The sequence below is a fragment of the Hyperolius riggenbachi genome, chromosome 7, assembly GCF_040937935.1.
Source record: "Hyperolius riggenbachi isolate aHypRig1 chromosome 7, aHypRig1.pri, whole genome shotgun sequence".
NCBI lineage: Eukaryota > Metazoa > Chordata > Amphibia > Anura > Hyperoliidae > Hyperolius > Hyperolius riggenbachi.
In genome coordinates this window covers 95847611-95874936 of record NC_090652.1, presented here as the reverse complement: position 1 = coordinate 95874936, position 27326 = coordinate 95847611, and the positions used below count along the sequence as shown (strand labels likewise).

Sequence of the window (27326 nt, the reverse complement as noted above, 5' to 3'; positions counted from 1 at the left end):
GATATTTTCTATTACCCATTGTGCAAAATGTACACCTTAGCTTTGCTGCAGAATCTGATTGCAACTACTGAGCTGATGTTGATATTCCGTTTTATATGTGTGTAATATATGAGCACTGACAACCTAACGTACACACTGCCATTTTTTACAACAGAATAACAGCATAGATCCTAATCCTTAGAAAATGAGCAGCATCAATTTCAACTGCTACAAAATCCCGTTCCAAAGACGCGCCTCCCTTCCCATCCCAACATGGCTGCCAAATCTGCCCGTATCACGTGATGATACAACCAATGTCCTGTCACGTGACTGCCGCTCATGTGATGAGTGAGTATTTTCGTGTAGTGATGATCAAGTTCGGGGTTGATGGAACAGCGAAGGATTGTAGTACGGGGCAGGACTGCAGACATCAGTTCTCCTAACAGATAGTCACGTTTTTCAGATGCCTTCCAACAAGTCTGTGTCTGACGCCCCCATCACCCAGTTCAGGAACTGCAGGATCCTCAGGGACCATAGACTGCAGTGGTGAGTGTGTACTCTGGCATGAAGCTAATTGGACACTTCTGTGTCATTTTAATGAATTAAAGTAAAATATAAGGGTGAGACAGAACAATTAAAGGCTATCAATCTAGAAATGCGATCTAAAATTATACTTGCAAGGATTTTTGTTTGTTTTATTTTGCTTTACATGAACTGTAGTTACCATGGGCTGAACATTGAATGCAGCTACTCACTAGCTGTAGGCAGAGGTCCTGGTGTGCAATTTCAGGGTTTCCTTGAACCCCCTATTTCTTACAAATTAGTGGATGTGACCAGGAAGTATCTGTTGGTCTGAGGGTTTCCACTACGTCCCCTCCAATTGACCAGCACCAGCATCGATACCAGAGGTGTGAGGGTATTGAAAGCTGCCATATTTATTTCCTTGTAAACAATGCCAGTTGCCTGGCAGCCCAGTTGATCTTCTAGCATAAGTAGTGTCTGAGCCAAACCCGGGAAAAAAATCATCCTTTCTATCACAAGAGATTGCAAATGCAGTTAACAAACCAGCCCAACTGTTCCGCACAGTGGAAAAACTCTGCAACCCGGCATGTCAAAAACTTAACATCGAGTCTTCAAAGGACCTCTGTGACCAATTTGCCCATTTCTTCACAGACAAAGTCTCCGCTATAAGGTCCGCCATCCAACTTACAGCATCTGAGCCTAATATAGCGCCGAAGACCATTAGCAGAGACAATGTAACACCTTGGTCAAACTTCAAAGAAATTGATGAAGAAGTCACATCAAGCATCCTCCTTCACGTCCGCCTAACTACCTGTGACCTAGATCCTGGCCCAACACAGTTCATGTTGAACTGCCCCGACCTGTTCGTACCGGTATTCCTAAAAATTGTTAACTGTTCCTTAAAATCAGGGATATTTCCTGCTTTACTGAAGGAAGCAATCATCAGGCCTCTCCTCAAAAAACCCTCCCTGGACCCAGATGCAATGACCAGCTACAGACCTGTCTCTAACCTTCCCTTTCTGGGCAAGCTAATTGAAAAAGCTGTTTACCTCCAGCTAGAAGCCAAAATCCTACAAAACAACAGTTATGACCCATTCCAGTCTGGCTTCAGGAAACACCACAGCACTGAAACGGCCCTCATCCAAATATGCAACCACCTGCTCATGGCAAGAGACAGAGGAGAGTGCTCCATCCTCATACTGCTAGACCTTTCTGCAGCCTTTGATACAGTTGACCATGACATCTTGATAAACAGGCTACAGGAATACTGCGGCATTGATGGCATAGTTCTTCAGTGGTTCCAATCCTTGAGTGGCAGAACCCACAAAGTGTCTATGGGGCCCTTCCTGTCCACCCCTGTATCACTTAGGTATGGGGTGCCCCAGGGCTCAATCCTCTCTCCCCTGCTTTTCACGATTTACATGTTACCGCTGGGAAAACTAATCCAAAAACATGGCCTGACATACCACTGCTATGCAGACGACACTCAACTATATCTTTCCTTCAAGCCTGGTGTGACAGACCCAACTCTAACTATAAACGCCTGCTTACGTGAACTACAGCAATGGATGAATGACAACTGGCTGAAACTAAATGCAGACAAAACTGAAGTACTTCTGATAGGAGGGCAGAGCATGATAACAAAACAACTTAACTTGCAGTCTTCACCACTGGGAATAGGAGGCACGGATCTGCGCAGCTCTGATCATGTGCGTAGCCTGGGAGTTCTAATTGATTGGGATTTAAACTTCAGAACTCAAATCTCTGCTGTGGTGAAATCATCCTATTTTCACCTGAAGAACATTGCAAAAATCAAGCACCTCATACCCCCAGAAGATCTGCCAACCTTAGTCCACGCCTTCATCACATCCCGACTGGACTACTGCAATGCTCTCTACACTGGCCTTCCAAAAAAGGTCTTGTACCGACTACAGCTGATACAGAATACTGCTGCCAGACTGCTAACCAACAAACCCCGTCACTGCCACATAATGCCAGTCCTGCACTCCCTTCACTGGCTACCTATAGAATGGAGGGTCCTATTCAAGATCGGCCTACTGACATTTAAATCCCTGAATAATTTAGGCCCTGGATATATGAAAGATATGTTGCAGCTGCGTAGCAATCCCCGCATTCTCAGATCAACAGGTTCTAATAATCTAGTCATACCCAGAGTCCACTTGGAAACTTTTGGTCCCAGAGCCTTCTGTCATGCTGCCCCTACGTTTTGGAACTCCTTACCTCAACAGATCAGGACAGCTCCATCCCTAGACGTGTTTAAATCCAGACTGAAAACCCACCTGTTCAGTTTGGCATTTGCAGAAATATAACTTTTGTTGTGTGAATACTTCATCCTACTAATTACTGAATCTGAGAGAGCCTAAGCGCTTTGAGTCCTATGGGAGAAAAGCGCTATAGAAATGTTATTGTATTATTGTATTGTATATGGCTAATCCAGTAAAACCTGTCAGCTGAGTTAGGCCCGGTTCACATTGGCGGTCGCCGTCCGGAATCGCCGAGCCGGACCGCATGCGGAACGGACGCACGGCATATCAATGAAAGTCTATGCATCCGTTCACATGCGTCCGTTTCGTCCGGACCGGATCCGAACTCCGGCGTAAGACCCAACATGCGCTATTTTTTGGTCCGGCTCCTCCGGCTGACGTATCCGGAGCGGAGCCGGACTGTTGCATCCGGCCAATAGAAACCAATGAGAAACGGAGAGCGCACAACACACTGGCTATAAAAACCGGACGTTCTACCCCACTTCCTATGCGTATTGTAGCGGTGATTTTGGATGGGGACACATGGGCAAGCATTTTGGAGTGGAGCAGCAGTGACTTTAAACGTGCTGGAGATGTTGGCAGTATGTCGGAGGTGGAGGTGAGTTCTAAACAGCGGAGGGCCTGATTCCACAGGTCCACCTTCTGCTGACCTCCCAGACCCAAACATTTTTATTTTATTTCTACTCTCTTTTGCCAAACTGATCCGGATCGCATCCTGATGTACACCTGATGCAAACTGACCGGATCAGAACCGTACGGTTCCGGTCCGGATCCGGTCAGGTCATCCGGTCCGTTTGGCAGAGAACCGCAAGTGTGAACCGGGCCTATGAGCACCTGATTTGCTGCATGCTTGTTCAGGGTCTATGGCTAAAAGTATTAGAGACACGGGATCTGGAGGTCTGCCAGGCAACTGGTATGGTTTAAAATGAATTAAATATGGCAGCCTTCATATCCCTCTCCCCTCGGGTATCCTTTAACCTGGACTAACATTGTTGAAATCTATGTCCTGCTGGTAGCTGTCAATCTCTGACAGGATGCAGTTTTCAAACATTCTACACCATGCACTGAACTCATTTTAATTCACATGTGTCGAACTCCAGGCCTGGAGGGCCAGATCCATGCCAGTGTTTAGGATGGACTGAGAAAAAAAGGAATGTGTTCTACCTGATGGACCGCACCTTTCCCGATTCAGACCCATCAATTTATTTGAGCTGTATCAAAAATGTGTGAGGATCTTGGCCCTTGTAGAACTGGTTTGACATACCTGTTTTAATTGCTTTAATCTGCTAGGCGTTTTGATTATGCGCAGCCGTACGGCTGCGCATAGTTTTTAATACCTAATTTTTTTTTTTAAATCATGTAGCTAGCCTAGCGCAAGCCACATGATACCCCCCTCCCTGCCGTATCCCTCCCACCCCTCTAATCGCCGCCGGCGCCTATGTCCGTCAGGAATTCCCGTTCTGAACGGGATTTCCTTGAGGGCTTCCCCCGTCGCCATGGCGGCGAGCGGAGTGACGTCACAGGGACTCCCGATCCACCCCAAAGCGCAGCCTGGCGGCAATTGGCTAGCTCGTCCAGAATGCTAGGGAGGTTAAAGGGGAACTGAAGAGAGGGGTATATGGAGGCTGTCATGTTTATTTCCTTTTAGACAATACCAGTTTCCTGGCAGCCCTGCTGATCCTCTGCCTCTAATATTATTAGCCATAGCCCCTGAACAAGCATGCAGCAGATCAGGTGTTTCAGTGGTTCAGACTTATAAGTCTGATCTGACAAAACTAGCTGCATGCTTGTTTCTGGTTTTAATCAGATACTACTGCAGAGAAATAGACCAGCAGGGCTGCCAGGCAACTGGTATTGATTAAAAGGAAATAAACATGACAGCCTCCATATACCTCTCTCTTCAGTTCCCCTTTAAGAGTTGCTACAGTGATTACTGTGAGCCAATCACAGTTTAAAATGGTGAAAGGATGTCTCTGGTCCTGTTAAGGACAGGGACAACAACGTTTTGAAGTGAGTAAGGTTAAATCAGGCCTGGATTTACATCACAGGAGCCTATAGGCACAGATGTCCTGGCACCTTAGTTTGCCCTTCGTGAACCTACAGACCCCCACCAAACTGTACTGCTGTCACTTCTCCCTTACTTCCCTTGCCTGTCATAGGTAGCTAAAGGGGGCCCTTGGTTTTAGGTAGCCAGAATTACCCTCAATATTAAGTAACTAGAGGTGCCCATGTATTAGGTAGCTCGAGGTGCCCCCAGTTGAAAGGAGATCTCATCAGTGTAATGCTGAGAACAGGGTGAGTAACCTATCCTCAGGGATCTGCATAGGGAAGGAGGGAGGCACTCGAGGGAGTGAGCCGCCTTTCCATCATCAGGCGCCTGTAGGCACGTGCCTACAGTCCCTTATAGTAAATCCGGCCCTGGGTTAAACTGATAATTTTTAAGTGGGTTTTTTTGTGCCCTTCAGGAAGTTAAATTATGATGGGCATAGCTGCATATTGCAGAGGGCTAATTAGATTCAGAAGCTGTTGAATAACAGATGATGAAACAATCATTACGCCTCTTTCACATGGGAGGCTGAAGGTAGTTAATTCATGGCCGCTTAGCTGCTCCCGTGCACCACGAAATACTGACATGTATGGGGTTCCAACTCCTACGCTTTGGCTAATATATTCAGGGGCCTTTCACACTATGCGCATTGCGATAGGAAAGCAATGGTGGTTAAAAGTCACATAACACATTAGAAGTGCTATATGTTGCATACAGTTCATTGATAGTATGCTTCAGTGACAATGTAAATGCACATGTCGTCCAGTAAACCCACAACGTTACTCCAACGAAACCCACTGCACCCAGTGTGAAAGTACCATCCTACCTAATAATCTACAATGCGTCCCATGTCCGTGTGTCTGTGCTTTTGCGCTACTGCGCATGTCCGGCGGCAGACCTAGAGCCATTTTTTAAACGGGCTTAGGTCACTAGTAGAATTATAATTGATGTGATTATAATGGTGTGTGTTGTGTCAGAATGCAACAGACACAGTATGACAGGACCCTAAAATGCAGCTGAAAGGCATTTGGTGGGCTGCAGATGGGGAGCTGAACTGCCTGATAAGCGACCATGTGACTGAGTCCTTAGCCTTATGAATAGTTTCTAGTTCAGTGCAGAGTTTTTGATCAGCCAAGGGGAGTTTTACTCGGCGTGAAGAAAGGAAAGCTGCCTAGTCACAATGGTGAAGGCCTGGATACTGGGGTTCACCTTATGGTTTTGAGTAGAGAAGTGATCTGCAACATGTGTACCTATAAAAAAGCCGCCGGGAGACTTGGGGCAGGATATAGCCGGTATATAACAATAACAATAATATTTATATAGCGCTTTTCTCCCTGGGGACTCAAAGCGCTGTGACCCTGCATTATACAGTCTCAAAGGCTAGGGAAAAGAGGTAAGTTTTTAGACTTTTTTTAAAGCTGTCCAGAGAGGGAGCCTCTCGTACTGATTGTGGAAGTGAGTTCCATAGAGTAGGGGCTGTGTAGGAAAAGGCCCGAGCACCAAATGTTAAGTGTATCCTGGGAATAACCAGCTTCATCTTGTTGGCAGAGCGGAGGGTGCGTGAAGGGGCATAAAGTTCCAATAGATCCGCTATGTATTTGGGTCCCATGTGGTGTAGCGCCTTGAATGTCAGCAGGCAGATCTTAAAATTGATTCTCCATTTTACTGACAACCAGTGAAGAGTTTGCAGTACTGGGGTGATGTGTGAGCTGCGGGGGGCATTGGCTAGGAGTCTGGCTGCAGCATTCTGTACTAGCTGTAAGGGGCGCAGAACCTTTTCTGTAGATCCGATGAACAGTGCGTTGCAGTAGTCTAGGTGGGAGGATACAAATGCGTGAACCAGGGCAGGTAGGTCTTCAGCTGGGATAAGGTGTTTGATTTTCACTATATTTCTTAGATGGAAGAAGGAAGACTTGACGACAGCTGATATCTGCTGTTTGAGTTTTAGATTTCCATCCAGGATCACCCCAAGGTTTCGCACAGAGTCTTTATACTGTACAGTATCACCCCCAATTGCTAGTTTGAGGTGGTGAGCGTTTTGAACTTTATCCATCATGTGTGGACCACCTACCACCAATACCTCTGTTTTGTCAGAGTTCAGCCTCAGCCAGCTGGTGTTCATCCAATTTTGTAAATCCACTAGACACGCATTTATGGATGCTAATGCGTCTTGGGTGCCTAGGCTTGAAGGACAGATACAGTTGTGTGTCATCTGCATAACAATGGTATCCTAGGCCATAGTTCTGGATTATTTTGCCCAGTGGGAGCATGTAGACTGCACCACTCTGGCGGCATTAATTACTATTCCTCCTCCAGGTCGACGTGGATGGTAGGGAAATACGTAATTCGGCTTCCAGCGATTGCTGGCGGCCGAATTAGTGTTTTAAAAAGCAACTTCAGCTCCATCTTCTGATGGCGCCGAAGTTGCTCACTGCGTCATTATAGCCGAAATTCCTATTGCGGTCTATGGTGGCGCCGGCTGCGCCGCTACTCCCAAACCTCCTGCGCTGGATTTCTAGCGTTTGATGAAACCCAACTAAGCAGGTTTTTTTGCTTTACATAGAATTCACATGGGCTAAATCTGAACTTTTCAGGGTAACTGGTATTGTTTAAAAGGAAAAAAACATGTCAGCCTTCATATCCCTCTCACTTCAGGTATCCTTTAAAACAGAGTACTGTATATATAGTTGCCAGTAAAAGTACATACACACATCTGATTTTTGACGTCAGGTTGGACGTGTGTACAAACATTCGTTCAGCTGATAAGACTGGTTTTGACCGATCCGCCAAGTGTATCCGACTCGTTTGTACACATCTGAACGACCGCTCATTTGGAAAAATCAGACGTGCGTACGCACCTGGTGAAATGGATAGATTTTAGAGATATAGTCTGTGCAAATTCAGATATAAGCTAGGACTCTGAAGGCGTACAATGTTTACATAAAAAAAAAGATTGGGGTTTTCCTTTCCCCCTTCCCTTCCCCTATGTAGTCAAGGAAGTGTCCATTCATTCCTCCTTATCGCACACATATCATGTTGCTATTGTTGGAGGAGTACTCAAACCCATTTCTTCTCACTGTCCATGGATGACAGGCACTATTATTACATTTGGAATAAAAATAATTGAAATGATGTCTTTGTACTTACAGGGAGGATCTGTGGGTGCGAGAAGGAAAAATTCTTAACCCTGAGAAACTATTCTTTGTTGAAAAAGGAGCAGCAGACCTCCAGGTGGACTGTCATGGCAGCATCATTGCACCAGGTTTCATTGATACCCAAATCAATGGTAAGACCTTCACAGAACAGACTCTTACTGCGTGCTTATCTACGGAATGGCCGGACTGTATTCCGGCTTGTGAAGGCAAATCCCATGTATCATTGGACTGGACATTGCATGAAAATAAGATTTGCAAATTTTATCTCTTAAACTTTTATGTCCTTCAGGAATTGTCAGCGAAACCTATGAACATTCCTAAAGGTAGCCATACACTGGTCAATCAGATTCCTCTCCGATCATTATCTGATCATAGAGGGATCTATCTGAACCACACACTATACACACATTTTCAATCATTTTCAGCATGAAACCTATTGGAAATCTGTGCGTGCCTGTCGGGTTTGCCAGTGTCCATCCCTTACCACCTGGCTAAGCATTATAGGGGCAGCTCGCCCACTCAGTTCTGGCATCTTCTTCACTGGCTGCTCCTTCCTCTCCAATCTAGCGTTTTGGGGTGCCGATGTCACGTAACTGTACAGGCCAAACACTTGGGGCAGCATGACATGGACATTACGTGACTACAAGAGGCCTCTAGCGTTAGTTACGTCACACAGGCGCTCAGGCATTCATTGAAGGAAGCAGCTAGCATGGAGAGAAGACCCCGGAATTGCGACATGGACAGGTGAGAGTAGCTGCTGCATCCCCAAATCAAACGTTGCTAGCGACGTTCTCCCGACCCAACGCTGAGCGACCAAAATTTTCTATCTGATTGGATTGACCAATTTGGTCAGAAATCGGTTTATTGGAATTTGTTTGCGGCCGCCAATTTGATCAAATGATATCGGCCAGATATTGATGCAAACGAATTGACTAGAGTATGGACTCTAGCGTTGGAGAGCTACAGAAAGAGAGACAGGTTGCTGAAACATTCTGTGGAACAGTAGAATGGTTGGGTTTTGTCTGGAGGAGGTTGATTATCCTTGGTATTACAGCAGAAGCTGTAGAAGTGCCTACTGAAAGTGCATTTAAACCCAGGCCAAGAAAAACAGACAGAATTATAAACAGAGAAAAAAAATGTTTAAAGCCCAATTTCAGGAAAAAATATATAGTTTAGAATAGTGTAGTAAAGGGGTAAGATCTTCTGGGTTTATATTGCCATTTTGTGTCCCTATCTGAAAATTTCCATCACTTCCTATCCAGGCAGGAAGTAGGGAAAGCTTTCCAAGAGTGACAGACATAAACAAATATAATGCTTTTTGTAGCATGGAGAAGACTACCCCTCTAGTCTTTATTGCTCTCCTTCATTTGTTGTCCCATGTTTTAAAGTCATTGGGAATGGTTTAAAAAAAAAAAAAAAAAAAAAAAAAAAAAAGCCAGATACTTACCCAAGGAGAGAAGAGAGAAGGCTCTGGGTCCTATATAGCCTTCTCTCTCCTCTACCGGTGCCCTCATTGTAGTGGCAGCTCCTCCGTTTGAATCTCCCGCCACGGGGGACTGCGGAAGTCTTCGGGAGCCGAGTCATCCCAAAGACAGGCGGCTCCATTCTGCGCGTGCGCAGTATGGAGCGGCCCGAGTGCTCCCGAAACTTCCCTTTGGTGATGGAGACGGCAGTATTTAACCAAATTGGTGGAATGCTGCAACGGGGACCGGGAGAGCAGCTGGTAGGATCTATAGGACCCAGAGCCTTCCCTCTCCTTAGGTTACTATCTTGCTTTTTTATTTTTTTTATTTAAACTATTCCCATTCACTTTAATCACAACTATAGCTAAACAAAAGTAAGCAGTTAAAATCTGCCAGGTTTTGGACTAGTCCATTTCATGGGGGTTCTCAGCATTTCCTGAATGGTTGTTAAGTTCCACACTTAAAGGACACTTGACGTGAAAGGGATATGAAAGCTGGCATATTTATTTCCTTTTAAACACTACCAGTTGCCTGGCATCCTGCTGATCTTTCAAGCATCAGTAGCGTCTGAATCACACACCTGAAATATTCGGCAAATGCAGTCAATGTTAAGTCAGTGCCTGATCTGCATGCTTGTTCGGGGTCTATGGCTAAAAGTATTAGAGACAGAGGATCAGCAGGGCAGCCAGGCAATGTGCATTGTTTAAAAGGAAATAAGGCAGCCTCCATATCCCTCGCAGTTCAGTTGTCCGTTAAATGACCACTGTCATGCAAAATAGTAACATTTACAATACATGTATATACACATAAATGGATACCAAATTTCTCCCAGAGCAAAATACAGTATAAATTACATTTTCCCATGTTGCTGTCACTTAGTGTAGGTTGTAAAATTCTGATTGGCTTTGGATTAGTCTCTTACACGTCGTTTTGTTCTTTCATTAAACAACTACCGGTAATTAGTCCTCTTTATCATCCTTTAAACCTTAGGTGGGTTTGGTGTGGATTTTTCCCAGGAAAACAATGATGTCAAACAAGGGATTTCAGTGGTGGCCCAAAACATCCTGTCACATGGAGTGACCTCTTTCTGTCCAACACTGGTGACGTCGCCCTTCTCAGTCTACCACAAGGTAAAATCCTTCACCACTAATGGGCTACAGTCACGTGATATTTTCTAATTGCTGCCATTCTCTTTTAAAGGTAACTTCTACTTTTCGAGTTTTTTGCCCTTACGATGTTAATATTGCCATTAATCCAGAAGTACATGCTTATATCTCATGCTGGGTACACACTATGAGGTTTTATGGTCGATTTACTGTCAGATCGATTATTTCCAACATGTCCGATTTGCTTTCCGATCGATTTCCGAGCATTTTCCGATCGATCCTAGTAAAGTTAACGGAAATCGATTGGAAAATGCTCAGAAATCGATCGAAAAGCAAATCGGACATGTTGGAAATAATCGAACTGACAGTAAATCGACCATAAAATCTCATAGTGTGTACCCAGCATAAAGGTCAGGAATTGGAACATGACTCGACTGCATGCTTGTTCCAGGTGAAGGCAAGATATCAGCATGGCAGCCAGAAAATGTTTAAAAGCATGTATTAAATGTTAAGAAGGGCATCCACAGCTATGATTGGTAGAGTTTCTGCCCTTTGTGACTCTCTGGGTTTAGGTGTAGTGCATTTTAAAGGGTTGAACTTGATGTTGGTTTTTCTACCTAAATATAATGTAACTAGCCTCCATGTTCCTTTCATTAGTGTAAGGGAAACAATTAACACTCATTTTAGCATGCAGAAACTCGCCTTGCTCTTATGCTGTGTCTGCAGCATTAAATCTGTGATCTTTGGCCTTCTGCTCTTATCTTCTCCAACTTCTGCTGGCATAATATTGCCATTAATCCTGCAATACATGCCAGTGTCTGGAGCTGGCACTCTGCCCCACACACTGTTTTATTTTTCTATAGCAGACCAATGCTGTTTCCACAAAGTATTATATTAACTATTGGATTTCAGCCTGTCCTTATGGAAAGGAATACAGTCCTCTGTCTATTATGCAAGATACATACATCAGTGTGACTAATACATGCATTTTTTAATAATAAAGTAAATAGAGTAAAGAATCCTTCCTTCTGAAGAGGCGTTACCAGATTGTTTTATTGTGATATTTCTAGTTAAGGTGCCTGGCGTTCTATTAAGATCGCCAGGCAGGCTGCGGGAGGGTTTTTTTTAATAAAAAAAAAAACTATTTCATGCAGCCAACTGAAAGTTGGCTGCATGAAAGCCCACTAGAGGGCGCTCCGGAGGCGTTCTTCCGATCGCCTCCGGCGCCCATTGCGGCCTTCCTTGTTTTGCTTACATCGTCGCCATAGCGACGAGCGGAGTGACGTCATCGACGTCAGCCGACGTCCTGACGTCAGCCGCCTCCGATCCAGCCCTTAGCGCTGGCCGGAACTTTTTGTTCCGGCTACGCTGGGCTCAGGCGGCTGGGGGGACCCTCTTTCGCCGCTGCTCGCGGCGGATCGCCGCAAAGCGGCGGCGATCAGGCAGCACACGCGGCTGGCAAAGTGCCGGCTGCGTGTGCTGCTTTTTATTTCAGCCAAATCGGCCCAGCAGGGCCTGAGCGGCAGGCTCCGGCGGTACTGGACGAGCTGAGCTCGTCCAGACCGCCCAGCAGGTTACCTTTCTCTTACAGGAATAAATGGCTTTAGAAGCCCTCTCACTCCTTGTCAGAAAAAAAATGGTGGCAGTATACAAAATCTCTTGTGATGAGATTGCAGATTGTATTGCTAGTTCATAAAATCGGGGTTGTATTGTGTAGGGACACTCCAACCAATTCAATTTATAACTTTGTGCACAGTGAGGAAGGCATTCTAGGGATTCCCAGTGGCTGGGGCTGTAATTGCAGCTGTGCACAGGAGGAGCAAGACTAGGGATGATGAGATGCAAATCTGACTTCATGCAGGATTATGTAGATTCTGTATGCAAATATATGCAGCTTGAAAATGGACCAATCAAGTCCCACTAAGGTTTAAACTGATTGGTCCATTTTCAGCCACATATATTTGTATACAGAATTTGCATAACTTTGCATGAACTCCGAATTATTTGCATCTCATTGATCATCCCTAACACAAGTCTGCTTGGAGTTGTCATCCATTAGATTGATTGGTACATGTAAAGCCCCCTCTACACCATTCAATTCCAGGCGCGATCGATCGAATTCGATTGGATCGAATTCGATTAGATTGATTAAATCCGAAATGTCCGATCGGGGATCGATCGTGTGATCGATTTTGGCTAGTTTTCAATGCAAATCGATCATGCGATCGATCGAATCCCATTCGGATTTAATTGATCTAATCTAATTCGATCCAATCGAATTCAATCGATCGTGTCTGGAATTGAATGGTGTAGAGGGGGCTTTAAACATATCTCCTCTGCTGAAGTTGTGGATGGAATTGTGTTAAAGCCTAAACAAGCATATACTGACCTAAATTTTTGTCTGTTCTCAGGTGCTTCCTCAGATCTCTATGCCAGATGGAGGGACGGAGGGAGCCGGAGTGCTGGGTAGTCCACTTTCCTTTTATATTCAGATTGCAAGTTGTTGGCTTTTACTCTGATTACACTGCTGAAGTAAAAGGCCTTGTTCATCCTTGGAATGCAAATGCAGTTTTGCGTGATTTGTCACTGCTTCAAAAATGCTACATGCAGCGCGTTTTCAATATATACAAATTGCTTTGCTGAGAGCTTAAAGTGAACCAGAGATGAAGCACCCTCATGTATTTTACCATATAGATCAGTGGGAACATTAGAGAAAACACCTACCTTGCTTTCTGTTTCATTCTGCATCGTTCAGCTCGTTTTTTTATCAGACATGATAAAATCCCCAACTGAGCATTCAGTCTGACTTTGCTACAATGGCTAAGCTATAGTGATTCCTGAGCAGAGCCAGCAGGGGGCAGGCTTGGACTTGAAAAGACATGAGAGAACACGGACTGAGCTATAAATATTTCTGAACAAAGCCAGACTGAGGCTGCTTACACACAGGGACATTACAGGCGCACGTTAGTGCAGCCTGTAACGCTCCCCCAAGCACAGCAATGTAACACAAGTGGGCTGTTCACACAGCCCACGTTGCGTTACATGTAACGCTGCACGTTCTCCCGAAAGTGCAGCATGCTACGGCGTTAAAGCGGCTTAAGCCGCGTTAGACTGTTTGCACATGCTCAGTCAGGTTGGAGAGGAGCGGAGAGCGGCCAGGCACATGGCTAATTAATATTCACTGCACTCAAAGTGACGTGGTGCGGCCGCTCTGTGCGGCGATTGGCCGGCGGGACCACGTGATGCCGCATGCGTCCAAGAGTACGCATCACGGACGCCAGAGTGAGCTGCACAACGCGGCTCACTCCGACGTCCACATCGAAGAGCACCAGGCCTTGCGTTAGGTGCACGTTATGCGACCTTAACATAGCACCTAACGCAACGTCTTGGTGTGCAAGTAGCCTAAATGTTCAGTCGGGGATTTTATCAGGTCTGATAAGAAACGAGCTGTGCAGTGCAGAATGAAACAAAGCACGGTAGGTGTTTCTCTAATGTTCCCACTGATCTATATAGTAAAATACATGAGGGTGCTTCATCTCTGGTTCCCTTTAAACTCTGCAGAAAAGTGTCTCAGTGTGAATGTACTTTTACAGGAATATGGATATATGTTGTCCCTGATGAAGTGTAGATCCGGTAGAATCCCTTTATAGTAAACTCCAAGGGACCTGACGCAGTTGCTGGGACCTGAGGACTGAGTTTACTATATCAGTTTACTATAACGAGACTCTACTGTATATTGTAGTATTGCTCTTATGTGAGAAGACAGTAGAGGCCCATTGTTTATATACAGGTGACACACATTGCTTCACCAGCCAGTTAGCCATCAGGCCAAACATTAAAAACCATCCGTACATTAAAGAGGATCTGTAATGTAAAAAAATCCCGCTGGGGATACTTACCTTGGGAGGGGGAAGCCTGTGGATCCTAACGAGGCTTCCCCGTCCTCCGGTGGCCCGGCAGTCCACTGGTGCCCCCCCCCAGTGCGGCAAGTTAAAGTGAACCAGAGACGAAGCACCCTTGTGTATTTTACCATAGAAATCAGTGGGAACATTAGAGAAAACATTTACCATGCTCTCTGTTCCATCCTCACTGCTAAAAGTGTCTGTTATCTAGCTGAGATAAGAATCCCGGACTGAGCATTGAGTCTGGCTTTGCTATAATGACTCAGCTATAATGATTCCTGAGCAAAGCCAGCAGGGGGCAGGCTTGGACTTGAAGACAGCAAAGAACACAGTCTCGGCTATAATTATTCTGTAGCAAAGCTAGACCGACTGCTTAGTCGGGATTCTTATCTTAGAGGTGATAACAGGCAAATTAAACAGAGAACAATGTAACAAAGAGCAGATTAGGTGTTTACTGTCATGTTCCCACTGATTTATAAGGTAAAATACATGAGGTTGCTTCATCTCTGGTTCTCTTTAAATATTTACCTACCACAATCCTGCGCAGGCGCACTAGCGGCTCTTCATTCGGGTGAAGGCGGAAATAGCCGAGCCCGATCGTATCCGCTCTACTGCGTAGACGCAAGTCCTTTGTGCCTGCGCAGTAGAGCTGATACAATCTGGCTCGGCTATCTCTGCCTACCCTGAACGAAGAGCCGCTAGGATCCAAGGTAAGTATCACCAAGAGGGTTTTTTTGTTTACATTACAGTCTCTTTAACCACTTCCCGACCGCCGTATATACAATTGGCGGCCGGGAAGTGGACGCCGCAAGGACCGCCGTATTGACAATTGGCGGCGGTCCTTGTATGGGCATGGGCGGAGCGATCGCGTCATCCGTGACGCGATCCTCCGCCTCCGCCTGGCGCCGCTCACCCGCCGCAACATCCCGCCGGCCATACGGAAGCGCCGGCGGGATGTTAACCCGACGATCGCCGCATACAAAGTGTATAATACACTTTGTAATGTTTACAAAGTGTATTATACAGGCTGCCTCCTGCCCTGGTGGTCCCAATGTCCGAGGGACCACCAGGGCAGGCTGCAGCCACCCTAGTCTGCACAAGCACACTGATTTTCCCCCCCCCCTGCCCCAGATCGCCCACAGCACCCATCAGACCCCCCCCTGCCCACCCCCCAGACCCCTGTATGCACCCAATCACCCCCCTAATCACCCATCAATCACTCCCTGTCACTATCTGTCAACGCTATTTTTTTTTTTCATCCCCCCCCTGCCCCCCGCTCCCTCCTGATCACCCCCCCCCCATGTACTGTATGCATCTATCCCCCCTGATCACCTGTCCATCACCTGTCCATCACCCGTCAATCACCCCCTGTCACTGCCACCCATCAATCAGCCCCTAACCAATCTGATCACCCCCCCACACCAATAGATCGCCCGCAGATCCGACATCAGATCACCTCCCAAATCCATTGTTTACATCTATTCTCTCCTCTAAACACCCACTAATTACCCATCAATCACCCATCAATCACCCCCTATCACCACCTGTCACTTTTACCTATCAGATCAGACCCTAATCTGCCCCTTGCGGGCACCCAATCACCCGCCCACACGCTCAGATTGCCCTCTGACCCCCCCTTATCAATTCACCGGTGCATTAATTACATCTGTTCTTCCCTGTAATAACCCACTGATCACCTGTCAATCACCTATCACCCATCAATCACCCCCTGTCACCCCCTGTCACTGCCACCCATCAATCAGCCCCTAACCTGCCCCTTGCGGGCAATCTGATCACCCACCCACACCATTAGATTGCCCGCAAACCCGCCGTCAGATTACCTCCCAAATGTATTGTTTACATCTGTTATCTTCTCTAAACACCCACTAATTACCCATCAATCACCCATCAATCACCCCCTATCACCAACCGTCACTGTTACCTATCAGATCAGACCCTAATCTGCCCCTTGCGGGCACCCAATCACCCGCCCACACGCTCAGATTGCCCTTAGACCCCCCCCTTATAAATTCGCCAGTGCATTAATTACATCTGGCCTTCCCTGTAATAACCCACTGATCACCTGTCAATCACCTGCCAATCACCTATCACCCATCAATCACCCCCTGTCACTGCCACCCAACAATCAGCCCCTAACCTGCCCCTTGCGGGCAAACTGATCACCCACCCACACCAATAGATCGCCCGCAGATCCGACATCAGATCACCACCCACCGCAGTGTTTCCATCTATTCTCTCCTCTAAACACCCACTAATTACCCATCAATCACCCATCAATCACCCCCTATCACCACCTGTCACTGTTACCCATCAGATCAGACCCTAATCTGCCCCTTGCGGGCACCCAATCGCCCGCCTACACGCTCAGATTGCCCTCAGACCCCCCTTATCACTTCGCCAGTGCAATATTTACATCTGTTCTCCCCTGTAATAACCCGCTGATTACCTGTCAATCACCTGTCACTGCCACCCATCAATCACCCCCTGTCACTGCCGCCCATCAATCACCCGCTGTCACTGCCACCCATCAATCAGCCCCTAACCTGCCCCTTGCGGGCAATCTGATCACCCACCCACACCAATAGATCGCCCGCAGATCCGACGTCCGATCACCTCCCAAGTGCAGTGTTTACATCTGTTCTCTACCCTAAACACCCACTAATTACCCATCAATCACCCCCTGTCACTGCTACCTATCAGATTAGACCCCTATCTGCCCCTAGGGCACTCAATCACCCGCCCACACCCTCAGAATGCCCTCAGACCCCAGCCCTGATCACCTCGCCAGTGCATTGCTTGCATCTATTCCCCCCTCTAATCACACCTTGAGACACCCATCAATCACCTCCTGTCACCCCCTAGCACACCTACCCATCAGATCAGGCCCCAATTTGCCCCGTGTGGGCTCCTGATCACTCGGCCAAACCCTCAGATCCCCCTCAGACCCCCTTCCGATCACCTCCCCAGTGCATTGATTGCATCTATTTTCCCCTCTAACCACCCCCTGAGACACCCATCAATCACCTCCTGTCACCCCCCTAGCACTCCTATCCATCAGATCAGGCCCAATACAACCTGTCATCTAAAAGGCCACCCTGCTTATGACCGGTTCCACAAAATTCGCCCCCTCATAGACCACCTGTCATCAAAATTTGCAGATGCTTATACCCCTGAACAGTCATTTTGAGACATTTGGTTTCCAGACTACTCACGGTTTTGGGCCTGTAAAATGCCAGGGCGGTATAGGAACCCCACAAGTGACCCCATTTTAGAAAAAAAGACACCCCAAGGTATTCTGTTAGGTGTATGACGAGTTCATAGAAGATTTTATTTTTTGTCAAAAGTTAGCGGAAATTGATTTTTATTGTTTTTTTTTCACAAAGTGTCATTTTTCACTAACTTGTGACAAAAAATAAAATCTTCTATGAACTCGCCATACACCTAACGGAATACCTTGGGGTGTCTTCTTTCTAAAATGGGGTCACTTGTGGGGTTCCTATACTGCCCTTGCATTTTAGGGGCCCTAAACCGCGAGGAGTAGTCTAGAAAACAAATGCCTCAAAATGACCTGTGAATAGGACGTTGGGCCCCTTAGCGCACCTAGGCTGCAAAAAAGTGTCACACATGTGGTACCGCCGTACTCAGGAAAAGTAGTATAATGTGTTTTGGGGTGTATTTTTACACATACCCATGCTGGGTGGGAGAAATTTCTATGTAAATGGACAATTGTGTGTAAAAAAAATCAAACAATTGTCATTTACAGAGATATTTCTCCCACTTAGCATGGGTATGTGTAAAAATACACCCCAAAACGCATTATACTACTTCTCCTGAGTACGGCGGTACCACATGTGTGGCACTTTTTTGCACCCTAACTGCACTAAGGGGCCCAAAGTCCAATGAGTACCTTTAGGATTTCACAGGTCATTTTGAGAAATTTCGTTTCAAGACTACTCCTCACGGTTTAGGGCCCCTAAAATGCCAGGGCAGTATAGGAACCCCACAAATGACCCCATTTTAGAAAGAAGACACCCCAAGGTATTCCGTTAGTAGTATGGCGAGTTCATAGAAGATTTTATTTTTTGTCACAAGTTAGCGGAAATTAATTTTAATTGAGTTTTTTCACAAAGTGTCATTTTCCGCTAACTTTTGACAAAAAAATAAAATCTTCTATGAACTCACCATACTCCTAACGGAATACCTTGGGGTGTCTTCTTTCTAAAATGGGGTCATTTGTGGGGTTCCTATACTGCCCTGGCATTTTAGGGGCCCTAAACCGTGAGGAGTAGTCTTGAAACGAAATTTCTCAAAATGATCTGTGAAATCCTAAAGGTACTCATTGGACTTTGGGCCCTTTAAGCGCAGTTAGGGTGCAAAAAAGTGCCACACATGTGGTATCGCCGTACTCAGGAGAAGTAGTATAATGTGTTTTGTGGTGTATTTTTACACATACCCATGCTGAGTGGGAGAAAGATCTCTGTAAATGGACAATTGTGTGTAAAAAAAAAAATTAACAAATTGTCATTTACAGAGATATTTCTCCCACCCAGCATGGGTATGTGTAAAAATACACCCCAAAACACATTATACTACTTCTCCTGAGTACGGCAATACCACATGTGTGGCACTTTTTTGCAGCCTAACTGCGCTAAGGGGTCCAAAGTCCAATGAGCACCTTTAGGCTTTACAGGGGTGCTTACAATTTAGCACCCCCCAAAATGTCAGGACAGTAAACACACCCCACAAATGACCCCATTTTGGAAAGTAGACCCTTCAAGGTATTCAGAGAGGGGCATGGTGAGTCCGTGGCAGATTTCATTTTTTTTTTTTGTCGCACGTTAGAAGAAATGGAAACTTTTTTTATTTTTTTTTTTTTTTTCTCACAAAGTGTCATTTTCCGCTTACTTGTGACAAAAAATAATATCTTCTATGAACTCACTATGCCTCTCAGTGAATACTTTGGGATGTCTTCTTTCCAAAATGGGGTAATTTGGGGGATATTTATACTATCCTGGAATTCTAGCCCCTCATGAAACATGACAGGGGGTCAGAAAAGTCATAGATGCTTGAAAATGAGAAAATTCACTTTTTGCACCATAGTTTGTAAACGCTATAACTTTTACCCAAACCAATAAATATACACTGAATGGGTTTTTTTTTAATCAAAAACATGTTTGTCCCCATTTTTCGTGCTGCATGTATACAGAAATTTTACTTTATTTGAAAAATGTCAGCACAGAAAGTTAAAAAAATCATTTTTTTGCCAAAATTCATGTCTTTTTTGATGAATATAATAAAAAGTAAAAATCGCAGGAGCAATCAAATAGCACCAAAAGAAAGCTTTATTAGTGACAAGAGAAGGAGCCAAAATTCATTTAGGTGGTAGGTTGTATGAGCGAGCAATAAACCGTGAAAGCTGCAGTGGTCTGAATGGAAAAAAAGTGGCCGGTCCTTAAGGGGTAGAAAGCCCTAGGTCCTCAAGTGGTTAAAGCCTCAGTACTGTGATTCATTAAAATGCAGATTTTGTAATTTATAAAATTCATGGCTCACAATCTTCTGGCTGTTAAAGGAAGTGCACACACGATGTTGTACAGACACATCCCTAGCCTTGAGGCTAGCGATGTGTTCACTTGCTATGGAGGGGGCTAGAGGGACAATGATCGGCATACAACGGAGCGGCTTCAATCGGTCAGCGGGGCGTATAAAAAGCATTGCAAACGGTCATGCTTGGACATCAGGGGTCGTTAAAAATCCGACAGGATGGATCTTTAGCAATGCCCAAGCAATATCGATCGGCTGCCGCTGTACACACATAACAATTGGCTGAAACGTTTTTTATCAGCTGTCTCAGACAACGGTTATCGCATTTGTGTACATAACTTTGGTCACTAGAGAGGTATGGTAATGCTGGGGGACCACGTTAGCCCTAACCCATATGCTTTAATAGTGTCAGAGCTGGGGATGGGTGATCTGGCCAACGTAGTTGGCGCAATTCTGTACATGTATCGCTTCCCTGAACCCAAGTTACTTGGCGGCACCCGAATTAGCGGTCTCCTCTTAAGTGTAGGTGTTGCTTTTAGGCCTGTATCTGGACCTTCGGGTCCAGGTGTTGCCTTAGGCAGCTCTGATCACCACCTAATCCACATGATCCCCACATACAGAAGACAACTTGAAACCACAAAGCCGCTAGTCAAGTCTGTGAAGAAGTGGACGGAGGAGGCAAAGGGGCAACTTTAGGCCTGCTTCGACAGCACTGACTGGTCAGTCCTGGAAGCCCCCTGCCTGGAGGAATGGTCAGAGAATGTCACCTCCTACATTCGATTCTGCGAGGAGACATGCATCCCAGCGAAAACCGTCAAGGTCTTCCCGAACAACAAGCCCTGGTTCAACGGAAGGCTACGCAGGCTCCGAAGGGAAAAAGAAGAAGCTCACAAATCTGGAACACCGGAGAGCTTCAGGGAGGCCAGAAACACCTTGAAAAGAGAGCTGAAGGTGGCAAAGAGAGACTACTCCGATAAGCTGAGTCGCAACCTCCAGTCCAACAATGTCCGGGAGGTCTGGAAAGGCCTAAGGGCAGCCACCAACTTCAAGCCCCCCTCTCAACACATACTTCCGAGCACCGCACTAGCTGAGGATCTCAACAAATTCTATTGCAGGTTCGAGGCACAACCCACTCACCCGGCGGATCAAACGACCACACCCTCACCCAAGCATCCACCCCCCCTCCCCTCCTCTACATGTTAGCCATACTCCCCCAACACAGGTAACAGTCCAGGAGACCGACATACTACGGCACCTCCGGAAGCTAAACACCAGGAAGGCCTCAGGCCCAGACGGCATATCCCCATCCTGTCTAAAAACATGTGCGGGCCAGTTAGCCTCGGTCCTCACTCCCATCTTTAACAGATCCCTGGAGCTGGGCAAAGTTCCCTACTGTTTCAAAAGAGCTGACATCATCCCGGTCCCCAAGAAGCCAGGAGTCACGGACCTAAACAACTTTAGACCCGTCGCCCTAACCCCGATCATCATGAAGACCTTCGAGAGACTAGTTCTCTCCTACCTGAAGCTCCACACTGCCACCCTATTGGATCCTCTACAATTTGCGTACAGGGCAAATCGGTCTGTGGAAGACGCCATTAACATCTGCCTTGCACATATCACTGAACACCTGGATAAACCGAAGACCTACGCAAGGATCCTCCTCCTGGACTTCAGTTCCGCGTTCAACACCATCTGCCCAAATATTCTGCACGACGACCTGGAACAGCTTGGTGTTGACCCAACCCTTTGCACCTGGATCAAGGACTTCCTTACGAACAGGACACAGCTAGTGAGACTCGGAGACTGTTCCTCCAGTGCGAGAACCACAAACACAGGCGCCCCGCAAGGGTGTGTGCGGTCACCGATGCTCTTCTCACTGTACACAAACAGCTGCACCTCCTCTGCGGACACCGTCAAGGTCATCAAGTTTGCGGACGATACCACTATCGTAGGACTCATGGGTGATAAATCGGAGCTGGAATACCACAGCGAGATCAAGCGGATTCTCAGGTGGTGCTCAGACAACAAACTTGTTCTAAACGCAGCAAAAACGGTGGAACTGATAGTGGACTTCAGAAGGAACGCCCCACCGCCCAGCCCGGTCATCATAGATGGTACCGAAGTCACCAGGGTACATAGCGCACGGTTCCTAGGCACCACCACCACGGAGAACTTGAGATGGGACGAAAATACCTCTACAACCCAAAAGAAGGCCCAGCAGAGACTGTTCTGCCTGAGGCAACTGAGGAAGTTTGGAATGCCCAGGGAGCTACTGACCAGTTTTTATACGGCGACCATTGAATCTGTCCTTTGCTCCTCCATCATCGTCTGGTACTCGGGGGCAAATGCAAAGGACAGGCTCAAACTCCAGAGAGTCATCAATGTGGCTGCGAAGATCATTGGGTCGCCCCTGCCACCCTTGGACCTTCTCCATGCATCCAGAATGAGGTCCAGGGCAAATAGAATTACACTCGACCCCTCCCACCCTGGCAATCACTTCTTCAGTCCCCTACGCTCGGGACGCCGCTACAGGTCCATCTACACCAAAACCACCAGGCGTAGGAACACTTTCTTCCCTCAAGCGATCACTCTCCTAAACTCAGACCCTCTCCCAAATGTCATCTCCTAAGCCCCTTCAGCACCTAGGGGCACCAGTGCACAAACTAGTATTCTTTGGTCATCTTTGCATAATACTGTATAGACTATCGCATCATATGGTGACAACCCCTAGATGTGTCATTGCTCTGGTGCAATGTTTCTTTATAAATCGTACTATGTGTTGGGTACCAGCACTGACGTCACTTGCCAATATGTTGAAATGTTTCCTTATAAATTGTACTATGTGTAGAGCTACTTTGCACTGTTGTCACTTGCCAACATGCTGAAATGTCTCTTTATAAATTGTACTATGTGTAGTGTTATTCGTACTGTTTGTCATTGCCAATATGCCATGTGTCCACAAATAAATCCGGGTGCGGCGCCTGTCGCACTTGGCGAATAAAGTGATTCTGATTCTGCTTTCAAACAATTTGGCCGAACAAAGTTAGTTTAACCAAAAGGGTGTTCTGGCTAATCTTCCAGGATGGTGTTACTTCCCACATTTTGTTTTTTCTTTCTTTTTTTTCCTCTCATTTATTATTTAACTTTGGTTGTACCCTTTTTACATTTAGTACACAGTTGGTGGTTGAAAGTGGTGACTGGGGGTATATATTGCCTTTTCATCTTATGTTTCCCCAGGAGGTGGAGTCTGACTTGAAAGGCAACATATGGTAAATGACTAACTAGGTTTTATGTGGTCTCTGTGGCCCATGCTGAATGCTTAATGACAGTGAGTATTGTCTTGCAGGTGTTCACCTAGAGGGTCCATATATCAGTGCTGAGAAGAAAGGAGCCCATCCAGAACATTGCCTGCGCTCATTCAGTGAACGAGGTTTCCCAGAGGTTCTAGAGACTTATGGCACATTAGATGGTGTTAGTATTGTGACGCTGGCCCCAGAGATGGGAAGGAGTGAAGAGGTGATCAAGGAACTGGTGCACCGTGGAATACGTGTCTCCTTAGGTGAGATTATACTGTTAGCAAATAAGGAGCAGCAGTACTCATGGTGGATAACTTCATAATGGACTGACTGATGCTAGTTATTGGGGTCTGCAGGGTGTTTACTGCATTACAATTTCTCATGTATAGATGCCGTCCTATTTTAGTGTAGCTGTGACTGGCTGGCATGAGGGGCTCATTTTTCTGTTTTGTCCTTGCTGAGATCTTGGCCTTTTTTACAGGGTTGTGGAGTCAGAGTTGGAGTCGGGGCAATTTTGGGCACCCGGAGTCGGAATTGGAGTCGTTGATTTCATAAACTGAGGAGTCGGAGTCAGAGTCGGATGATTTTTGTACAAAATCCACAGCCCTGTTAAGTATTAGACTAAGGAGTCGGAGTCTGAGCCATTTTGGGTACCCAGAGTCGGAGTTGGAGTCGTGGTTTCGTAAACTGAGGAGTCGGAGTTGGAGTCGGAAGATTTTTGTACCGACTCCACAGCCCTGCTTTTTTATACCAGCTTTGTGTCACCAGCTTATGTTACCTCAAGGCCAAAACAAGGTCCTCTACCATACGCATCTCAGATTCTGAAGTGCATCCTGCCGCATCATACTTTCATATAATATACAGTATTCATGCACATGCAGTAGACATACATGTGGTATAATTTGTGAGACACACACACATACGCACTGTAGATGTACAAACAGTTAAACACCACTCTCAGATTCACACACACAATGCAAAGCATGCACAACTGATGTGATTGCTAATATCTTACCTTATAGACCCAAATAAAATAAGAATATGCTCCGCCCCATATAAATATTGTGAGCCAAAGTGTTCACAAACTGGGGTTTATAGGAGCTGACACAAAATAAAATAGTTTAGATAGGTATGACGTTATTCATTTTCTTTTCTCTGGACAAGATGTAGAATAACATTCAAGTTTCACAACCATATTTTCCAGTAACAGCAAAATGGGCTAACACGTTTCACATCAAGAAGCCACTTCCTCAGAGGCACACAAAATATATATAATTAGTTTTAGACCTTAGAATAGAAGACCAATTCTGTCATACTATAAGGAGATATAATGCTGTGTTTTCCAAGATGCAGAAATACGCCCAATATAATATCTTGCCTTACAGTATATACTTTTGAAGTTTGTGCGTGGCACTTACATTCATTCGTTGACTGTTCGTCCCTGAGATAAGACATAGATGGTTTTGACACATTCAGTTTCACATTTCTCAAATATCGAATACATTATATCATTTACAGTCTCACAACAGAGCCACAGCAGCAAAGGCTTAAAGGGGTTCTGTGGGCTTCTTTAAAAATCAAAAACTGACACTTACCTGGGGCTTCTACCGGCCCCTTGCAGATGACCTGTCCCTCACTAAAGAATCTTCTGTTCCCTTGCCACCGGTCACCGTCTAATCATTAGTCTAACTAGACTAATGCAACTGCGCGTGTTTCTCCTCGTGTCTCCGGGAGCTTCCTGCGCAGGCACAGTACAAGAAAACTTCATACTGCTCCTGTGCGGGAAGCTCCCAGAGACACGAGTGGGAGCAAGGATGCGCATTCATATAATTAGACAGTGACCGGCGGCGGGGGAACGGAAGATTCTTCAGTGACGGTGAGGGACAGGTTATTTGTAGAAGCCCCAGGTAAGTGTCCATTTTTTATTTTTAAAAGAGCCCACACAACCCCTTTAAGGGCTGGTGCACACCGAGCGGCTTTTTCAGCGTTTCTGCAGCCGCTTGGTCAATGTATCTCAATGGGGTGGTTCACACCAGTGCGGGAGGCGTTTTGCCAAAACGCATACTCCCGGGGTGAGGCATTTTTTGGATTGTGGATGCGTTTCTGCCTCAATGTTAAGTATAGGAAAAACGCAAACCGCTCTGAAAAACGCCAGTTCAGAGCGGTTTTGCAGGCGTTTTTGTTACAGTAGCTGTTCAGTAACAGCTTTACTGTAACAATACATGAAATCTACTACACCAAAAACGCTTCACAAAACCGCAAAATGCTAGCTGAAACGCTACAGAAAAATAAGAAAAAGCGTTTCAAAATTTGCTAGCATTTTGCGGATCTGATAGCGGTTTTTGGTGTGCACCAGGCCTAATTATTATTATTATTATTTATTATTTTTTAGTATTTATATAGCGCCGACATATTTCGCAGCGCTGTACAGTGTATATATATATATATATATATATCTTGTCACTAACTAATTCTCTTTTAGCTCTCAGCTCTTTCAAGCACCCCTGCTGTCTGCCCGTCCATCAGTTTTGTTTTGTTTTTTTTAATTAAATTCTAATAAAAAAAGCCTTGTCCCAAGAACAATGTCTGCAGAACTCCCATACTTCAAAACCCATCTTCACACTTCCCCAGACTCTGTGGCTGCAAGATTCACACCTCTAAACTTCTGCCAGAGCTCAGAGATCCTTATTTGTTTTCTGCTCACAGCTGGTTTTACAAGGGTCAGCAAACCCACAGTAACACTGAAAATTTAGATATTTTTTTCAAATGTTATGGTTTTCTAATCATCTAACCGGATCATGTTATCAGGAGTTAGTAAGGGCAGTCACACACACGCACGCAAATCGCACATACAGCTGCTGAGCAATACAAGTAAGTTCTCAGTAACACTTTACAATTTAATACTAATGTTTTATATGTGTGAATTTGCAACGCCATTTCTGACAGTCCATTTATTGATATGCCTTATGGGTATTGATATATCCTTGTACCAGCGATTTTGGCAGATTTTCCTCCTGAATGGGAGACTGCCCCAACCTCCAATTGCAGCAAGGCTTTACTTTTGCTTATCATAGCCACTCCTAGCTGTAAAGTGAGTAAAACCCAGTGATCCACTCAGCCCAGTGTCCTTTTGTCTGTCAGCTTTGTCGAATTCCATCTACTGACAGACCAGCAAGTACATTGGCCAAAACGCAATACTGTGTATTAGTCAGCACAAAGACTTTGCCACTTATTGGACACTGCTAAACATGGTATTTTGAACTTTTCACACAATTCTTCATGATTCTCCCTTTTATGTTCATTCTTCTCCAACCATTCTGTTCAACTGCTAGATATATTGGTTTGGCAGTTTTAATGTATATTTTTTATGTATAGTTTATATAATAAAACTAACAATTGAATCGTTCCCGTTTTTGCCTTGTCATCTGATTATTCTGATCCATGCTAAAACTCTGTCCACAGAAGAGACACACTACTGCATTGTCTTATCTTTGTAAATTGTTCGATTTGGCTAGTTCGGTTGAAAATAATTCTTCCTATTAGGAATAAGCTGGTTCCAAGGTCTCACCACCTTGTTTTAATCTGGAGAGTGGTGGGAGCAAAATACCAGATTTCCAGTGTTAAATCACAAACTTTTGTTTTTACTGATTGTACGTACAATTGATATTGTATCATGTATGAGCACACCATCCAACCTTAAACGTTTGCTTTGCTAACAGTGCAATCGCTTTTAGAAGCCTTTAGTGAATGAGAGCTGAATGGCAACTGTGGCATAGTAAGACGGGATTGGTGGGTGTTGTCAGTGTGGTGGTCATAATAATAATGTGACCTGACTGTGTATGTTGGCACTTTATGAATATGATACTAATAATATCCATCTGTCCTCAGGTCACTCTGTGGCTAATTTATCTCAGGCGGAAGATGCTGTGAATAGTGGGGCATCATTTATTACTCATCTCTTCAATGCCATGCTGCCAGTAAGTCAGTCAGTGTTTCTTGTTTGTTTCCC

General features: G+C 45.5%; 1 protein-coding gene across 1 annotated transcript in view; it reads left to right on the top strand.

The window, feature by feature from the left end:
* Window positions 1-284: 284 nt before the first annotated feature.
* AMDHD2 (amidohydrolase domain containing 2) overlaps window positions 285-27326 on the top strand; it is a 47199-nt gene continuing 20157 nt past the window's right edge. Inside the window, exons 1-6 of the mRNA XM_068244416.1 lie at window positions 285-525; window positions 7983-8119; window positions 10442-10581; window positions 12969-13023; window positions 23368-23580; window positions 27206-27294. Coding sequence (XP_068100517.1) covers window positions 443-525; window positions 7983-8119; window positions 10442-10581; window positions 12969-13023; window positions 23368-23580; window positions 27206-27294 — 717 coding nt within the window. The 5' untranslated portion in view covers window positions 285-442. The remainder of the gene's footprint in view (window positions 526-7982; window positions 8120-10441; window positions 10582-12968; window positions 13024-23367; window positions 23581-27205; window positions 27295-27326) is intronic.